General features: G+C 37.8%; 2 protein-coding genes across 2 annotated transcripts in view; one reads left to right on the top strand and one right to left on the bottom strand.

Annotated features, from left to right (window-relative positions):
* The window catches only part of LOC111487050 (IAA-amino acid hydrolase ILR1-like 6), a 5597-nt gene extending 3808 nt beyond the window's left edge, over positions 1 to 1789 (top strand). Inside the window, exons 4-5 of the mRNA XM_023134270.1 lie at positions 95 to 223; positions 1096 to 1789. Coding sequence (XP_022990038.1) covers positions 95 to 223; positions 1096 to 1464 — 498 coding nt within the window. The 3' untranslated portion in view covers positions 1465 to 1789. The remainder of the gene's footprint in view (positions 1 to 94; positions 224 to 1095) is intronic.
* Positions 1790 to 1922: 133 nt separating this feature from the next.
* The window catches only part of LOC111487051 (delta-aminolevulinic acid dehydratase, chloroplastic), a 6024-nt gene continuing 441 nt past the window's right edge, over positions 1923 to 7505 (bottom strand). Inside the window, exons 2-13 of the mRNA XM_023134271.1 lie at positions 6814 to 7177; positions 6310 to 6421; positions 6107 to 6180; positions 5730 to 5798; positions 5576 to 5659; positions 5403 to 5472; positions 4694 to 4749; positions 3655 to 3776; positions 2992 to 3063; positions 2803 to 2884; positions 2639 to 2716; positions 1923 to 2233 (exon numbers count right to left, since the gene is read on the bottom strand). Coding sequence (XP_022990039.1) covers positions 2066 to 2233; positions 2639 to 2716; positions 2803 to 2884; positions 2992 to 3063; positions 3655 to 3776; positions 4694 to 4749; positions 5403 to 5472; positions 5576 to 5659; positions 5730 to 5798; positions 6107 to 6180; positions 6310 to 6421; positions 6814 to 7119 — 1293 coding nt within the window. The 5' untranslated portion in view covers positions 7120 to 7177 and the 3' untranslated portion in view covers positions 1923 to 2065. The remainder of the gene's footprint in view (positions 2234 to 2638; positions 2717 to 2802; positions 2885 to 2991; positions 3064 to 3654; positions 3777 to 4693; positions 4750 to 5402; positions 5473 to 5575; positions 5660 to 5729; positions 5799 to 6106; positions 6181 to 6309; positions 6422 to 6813; positions 7178 to 7505) is intronic.

Raw genomic sequence — 7505 nt, 5'->3', positions numbered from 1 at the left:
GGGGGGGGGGGGGGGGGGTTGTTTGTGATTTAGGGACTTATTCAATACTGAATTATCAATTCGTTGCCCTTATGATTTTTGTTTTTGGACTCAGGTTGTGTCAGTGACTTGGTTCAATGGAGGGAGTAAGCTGGATGTGATACCAGACACTGTCGTCATTGGCGGTACTTTCAGGGCTTTCTCCAACTCTAGCTTCTACCAACTTCTTCAAAGAATAGAGGAGGTAATTTCTCCCTTCACTTTCAAGCCCCACCGTTTCATTTTTCAGCTTCAAACTCACCTTACATGCTTCTTAAAAGATTAAAGAATTATCTTTGTTAACTAAATGCTTTTTTCAAAGTTTTTTTTTTTTCAGAGGTTTGATGGGGAAAATTCTGAAAAGTTCTTAAAAAAACTGAAATCCCAAGAATGAATTAGGAATGACTTCAGCCCATTGAGCACTTCTTGAAAAAAAAAATTCAATGTATGGTTGCTTTAGATTAGATTATTGATCCAAATGATTTTGGAAATTCTAAAACAAAAAATTGCTTTGAGGAGATAAATTAGTGCATTTCCAAAAGCACTTCTAAAAGTGCAGCCTAAACTTCTTATGGTATAATAGTCTAAATAGTCTAAGCTCATTATTATCATATATGGTTTTCTTCGAGCTTCTTCTTAATTTTTAAAATGCCCTCTACTAGGGAGAGGTTTCAACACCGTTATAAAAAATGTTTCGTTCTCCTCTCCAATCGATATGAGATTTCACAATTCACCCTCTTTAGGGTCCAGCATCTTCAATTGATGTGAGATCTCACAATCCACCACCCTTCGAGATTCAGTGTCCTCGTTGGCACACCACCTGGTGTCCACCCCCCTTCGACTCAATGTCCTAGTTAGCACACCGCTCGATGTCTGGCTCTGATACCATTTGTAATAGCCCAAATGGTATTATCCACCGATATTATCCACTTTGAATTTTCTTTACAGCTTCCTCTCAAAATTTTTAAAACACGTCTACTAGGACGAGATTTTTATACCCCTATAAAAAATGCTTCGTTATCCAGTACCAAAATTAACTAAAGTTTAAATTTTGCTCATAAACGATCTGCACTACAGGTAATTGTGGAGCAGGCCAGAGTTTATAGATGCTCGACAACGGTGGATTTCTTTGAAAAAGAATACACCATATACCCTCCAACCATGAACGACGAAAAGATGTATGAGCATGTGAAGAAAGTGGCCACCGACCTACATGGTTCACACAATTACAGGGTGGTCCCACCAATGATGGGGGCCGAAGATTTTTCCTTTTACTCGGAGTTTGTTCCTACAGCATACTATTACATAGGAGTGAGGAACGAGACCTTAGGCTCCATCCACACAGGCCACTCTCCCTATTTCATGATCGACGAAGACATGCTACCCATTGGCGCTGCCACTCATGCAACCATCGCCGAGAGGTATCTGTACGAGCATGGAGAATGAGAAGCAGCAACAAGTTAGAGAAGGCAGTTTCTACCACTCTTCCGCTTCAAAATGTCGTATTGCCGAAGGTGTGCTTGCCACAGCAAGTACCTGGGGCCGATACGTTGAGAAGGGAAAGTTCGTTGTGCCCCCTTCCTGTTGTATATGATTCGGGACGTCACAGCTACAGCCACATGATTCATTTTTGTATGATTTTTTTACATGCATTACGTCTGGTAGATGGTATTATAACGTGTAACCTTAAACGACCTAAATCGAACTTCTCTACAAGCAATTGCATTGATGAAGATAAGAGTGTTGATCTGTGAATGACTCAGGAATCCAAGGTTTGTGTGAAGTTGGTAAAATATGGTTTGGTCTTTACCTCTAAACTAATAATCAAAATCGAACTACGGAGATACGAGATAGAACGTCCCGCCCGATTCATTCCATATCATCAACGGCCTCCAAAACTAATATATTGGCAAACTGGGCATTGAATTAAATTACGAAACAGAATTTTCTAACTATGTTACAGATTTTATTACGAACAAGAGAACTCACTCGGATTTGAAGTTTTGACGACTTAACATCCTCTAGAACAGCACATGGTTAACAAGTTTCACCTCTTCTCACCGCACAAACATCTAGCCGCCTGTAGAGCAAAATATGTGAGGATTATGTCTGCTCCGGCCCGTCGGAGACACATGAGGGACTCCATCATGACCTTTTCTTCATCGATCATTTTGAGAACCCCTCCAGCCTTGATCATCGAGTATTCACCCGAAACCTAACCAAAACGATGAAAAATTGTTTGAAAGGATTACATATACAGAGTAAAACTACGTTGAGAATCTCCCATTTTCTTGACCAATGTTTCCATGAAAAAGTCAACTCAAGGATATCAAATTACTAGTATTAATTCATGGCGACATTAGTCACCAGCATCAGCCGCAAGACGTTTATTTATGTGAGCTAATTAGCTAAATACATCCTTTAGTACTTCCTAGCAGGCATTCTAAGCTGATACCATGCGTGAACAAGGACTAAATTGATTACTTTGTTGACAGACGAAACAAAGTAAGAGTCGTGCAATCTTATTTGATATTTAATGCCAATACTGTTACATGTGAGGACGTATAAAAAAAATAGGTAAATCATAGATAATATTTGACAAAAAAACACTTAATAATACCTGATATGCTGCAATAGGTAAAGGAGAACTATCCCTGAGAAGTCTTATGATATCCAAATAGGGTAGACCAGGTTTCACCTGTAATCGATTAGAAGTAGGTTTAGCCAAATTGTAGTCTACCACCAAGTAAACTTTTGCAAAGGGTCCAAGAAAAGACAACTGACCAGAAGAATATCAGCTCCTTCAGCTTCATCTTCACGGGTTTCAATCAAAGCCTCTCTATAATTTGCTGGATTCATCTGGTAACTTTTGTTAAGCAAGCAAGATCAGTTAGCTAAGTAGGAACCTAGAGAAAAATAATAATAATAAATAAATAAATAATTCAGTTCGGGATACTGTAATATATTACATACGTCTTTTTGTCTCCAAAACGAGGATTCGAATCCAGTGCTTCACGGAATGGACCATAAAATGAACTTGCATACCTGTTCAAAAGAAGCAGAAAAAACATTATTGATATTGATAACAGAAGTAAATAGAGCGTTCATAAGTTAAAAAGCAAAAAAGAGTGAGACGGCAGCAGTAGGGGCAGCAGTATTAAAATCTATATTCATGCCAATTGGCTTGACATATATAAACTGGGTTAAAGTATTGGCTTGACATATTGTTCAATTTTCACCCTTCTAAGTGACAAGGAACTGGAAAAAGATTCAGCAATATTAAAGTAGTTGATCCACATGGAGATAAAAAGTTCGGCATCGGGTATCTCATTGAAACGTTAACTTAGCTTCAGGATTCTGTTAGGTAACTGAATCCTATCGGCGAAATGTAGCTCATTATAATAGATTTCCAATTTTTTAACATATTAGAGGCAAAATAATATGATCGAATCATCTAGTAATTCTTTTGACCCTCTCAACATCATTTCATTTTTATTTTAACAGGCAGCAACTCGAGTGTGTATATATTCTAATCAAATTAAGTAGAACAAAGCTAGAATGAAATTTACATATTCATGTGGATTAGAAAAGAAAACAAGAAAAGGGAGAAATGCAAAATAGAAGATAGTAAATTACTTTGCTGTGTAAGACATGATGGAGACATGATAAAATCCCTCAGCATCAAGAGCCCTTCTAATTGCTCCTACGCGACCATCCATCATATCACTAGGACTGACAACGTCTGCTCCAGCACGAGCCTAGTGATGAAGGAAGTAAGCCATAAAAGAAACCAATAAATCTCCGGTAATAGGACATAAGGAAAGATGTTGTGTACGTGTGGGGGAAGTTAGTAAGGTAAATCCTGCATGCCTGTGTTTAATAACCCATTCAACAAAGGCAACATCCACTCGTCTCAAAAAATTTACAATCACGTGATACACCAATCTTGGAACTCATGACACACTGCCTTAGATCCTCCAAATATTACTGATGGAGCTCTCTCCTTAAAACTTTTCTAATTCTCTGGATTTGCATCGTTTTAATCATCCACTAGCTTTAGTTCCAAAGAATTGGGAGCTTGAAGTTGCTAAGGAAGGGATTAGTGTTTTTCGAGATGCATGAGTTCCCTTTTGAAGCATCCATTAATACTCTCAAGTCCTCAAGTCCTTGTCTGTTAAAGAGGTTAAAATGTATTACATTGTTGCTTATCCCTTACACAATACTCAAAGAAGTGAACCAATCATTTCTTATCAATCACCTATTGCAGATAATATTGTGAATCGTAATTTAGTTGAAGAGGATTGTTCATGTCTCTTGGTTTCCTCTGTAAGACAAGGGGTAGTTTGAACTTATCAACATTAGTTCCATCAAAACCTTTAATCCCTTCTAGTAGCTATAAGACTTTATTGCCAGAAGTACATTTTTTATTCCTGAGGTGATTCTCAACGAAAGACCTTACAGTTCATATTTTTTCCTCTCATTGCGATGCCTTTGGTGGTACTCTGTAGTTAGCCTAAGCAGAAGTACATTTTTTATTTCCTCTCATTGAGAAGTTGTTTCTAAAAGATAATTGGGCATATTTGTCTAATTTCAATACTCAGTAATTCATATATGAGCAATAAAGCTATAGCATTCGAGGGATGAATTTACATAGAGAACGATCTCAGAAAGTTACCTGGGAGACAGCCTGTTTGCATAATTGATGTACAGTCTCATCATTCATTATAACTCCTGCAAAATTTGAAATAAACTCTTTAACCGTATATACCTACTTACATTGAGAGGTCAATTCTGAATTAGAGCTGATGAATGGTAAATGTAACATTGATCGACATTGGAATATTGGGCATGAAATTCTAACAAATCGAATTTGGAAGAAGAGTCCCAATAACAGCTTCCGCTGCCAAAGAGATATTTCCCCCTAAAAATTACAGCCGTTGTCATAACACATCAGAAAATAGATCTTATTTTGAAAAAAGCTCAGCAAAGAAATCTACCTATATATCATCACAAAGCAGTTCAGACATAAAATACACTAACACATGCACGTCGGTGCATTTTCACACGTGATTATTTTAACATTCAAGTTCCTTCTGTAAAAAGATTAGATTTGGAGAAACTTTACAGAGTCATGGATGCATCAGCACAGATACATAAATCATGTACTTTCAAATGTTTGATCGGCAAGCAGAACCATAATTTACAAAAGATCTATATATTTTTTACATATTGAGATAGTGTATGGAAAGATGGAAGTTCTAATATCATTAAACGTTTGCAGTTGGCCAAGTTATCTCAACTCTTAACGTAGATATTTCCATCAAGTTTGTATATAATGCTTCTACGAGTATAGCATCATCTACGAGAAGGTATGTCGCTCTTACCATCCTCTCTAACTATACCATCATGGCCATCAGAAGAGTACGGATCTAAAGCAACATCAGTGTAGATAACCTGAAAATGACAGATTTGTACAATATACGATTATGATATTTCCACACATGAAACCATGATAATTCCATAGCTTGAATAACCAAACAGAATATAGTTCACTTACAAGATCAGGGTATTTGTCCTTGAGCAAACGAATTGTTCGAGGCACTAAACCATCATCATTGTAAGCTTCATCCCCTGTTGGATTCTGAAGCAAAAAACGATCATCTTATGCTTCTTAGTAGCACACAAATGGAATAAGAATGAAGAGTGAAAACCTTCAACGCATCTGGAACTTTGGGGAATAGCACGACAGAATTGACTCCAACATCCCGAGCCTTTGAAACCTGCAAGAAAGATTCATCCAAATCTTTTTACCCTCAAGTACCAAAAGGAAACTTTCCCCTTTTCTTTGAAGTATTGCTTAGACAAAGTCAATTCATTCTAGGAATATTTCCAGAAGGTTGAAACAAAACCCCAGAGTCCATATGAAAAGCATATATTGTCGCTAAATATAAACCTCAAAACTATCCAAGCAACCAAGACTCGGAAAAAACATGGGCAAACCCCTAAGCAACGTGCAAAGTGAAAATTCCAACAAGGTAACAACCTCCTTTATGATCAGAGATAAGTAGAGTCGATACGGCTAAGTTACCTCTTCCAAAAGTCCATGTCTCCATCCAAGTCTATAACATCCAGGCATAGCTCCAATCGGTGTGTCCTCCTCACCTGCAAATTTCCTAATTTTTAGGCCTGCATTACCTACAAACTAATATAGGTCCGTGCAAACAACGCCATGCCATAATAGAGTATGCAAATAAGAAAAGAATGAAGGTATTATGGTTGCATAGTGCGTACCTTCATGAATGAAAAGTGGATATACAAAATTAGCAGGTGATAGGTTGGTTTCCTGAAATGATGCTCTGAGTGCTGGGGATCTCCGGTTACGGCGGGGACGACGGCTGAGAGGCTGATGGAAAATTCATTGCAAGTGAGGAGAATGGAGCTAATTCCAAAATTACAAACATATTCATTCTTGAAAAACTGGAGGCAACTGCAAAATTCTTTAAACTTCCATAAAAGTGAAGTGTGTGCAAACTATGTCAATCATTTACTTCAACATTTCCATCACTTATAAAATCCAAAAACAAGTTAACTAGAGCCATTAGTTTTTTAATTAAACTAATACATGTGCCGTTAAGGAAAACATGATTGGAATGTCAAATATCATTTCAAAAACAACTATGACTTGCAAATTTCACCGAGTTTATAATGTTACCTATCTCTAAAACTAATTTCTCCTGCCTCGTCTACTTCTAGTTTTAATTTATTTGAAAATCCAGTTATATCTTTAACACTAACCAGCAAAGGAACCACTGGAGTTCCAGCAGGCGATGCTGGTTTTGGCGTCACAGGAGGCGCTTCTGGCACATTGCCAGCCACGACAGCGGCTTCACATTCGGCATCACTTCGTCCTAGCTTCTTCATAGGTGCATCCCCCCCATCGCTAGCTCTAACAACGAAAAGACGCGGAGAACGCACATTGGCCGAGGTCCGGACGCAGAGGAAATTTGAATCTGGAGAATGTCTTAGGCCGACATAGGAACCGCAATCCAAACCGGTAATTCTTCGAACACTATTCGGCACATTCAGAACTGTTGAAGCCATAAATTACTTCCAAGCACCAGAGAGCCGGAAAAAAACCTGCACATCCAAGCAAAATAATTAGAAGCAGCAAAAAAATCCAGAGTGATAAGATCATGCACACTAAAGAAGATGAAGAAATCATCACAAGCTTCCTGATTACAGAATAGATCACCGCGACAGCGGAGTGTTAAATAGAATCCAAATAGAAAATCAACAAAAACGAAAAAAAAAATCTCAAAATCGAAAACTGAAAAGTCGCTATCAACAATAGCCGGTGAGCAGAACCAAGACGAGGAGGGCCAAAATGGTACAAATTCAAGAAAACTCGGACCGAATTAAAGCAGAGAATCGTATATTGCTTTTCGATCGGAATCAAGAAAAAAGAGAGAAAAAAAAAAAAAAAAAAA

This window comes from Cucurbita maxima, unplaced genomic scaffold (genome assembly GCF_002738345.1).
Source record: "Cucurbita maxima cultivar Rimu unplaced genomic scaffold, Cmax_1.0 Cma_Scf00012, whole genome shotgun sequence".
In the NCBI taxonomy this organism is placed as follows: domain Eukaryota; kingdom Viridiplantae; phylum Streptophyta; class Magnoliopsida; order Cucurbitales; family Cucurbitaceae; genus Cucurbita; species Cucurbita maxima.
This window is presented reverse-complemented; position numbering and strand designations above follow the sequence as displayed.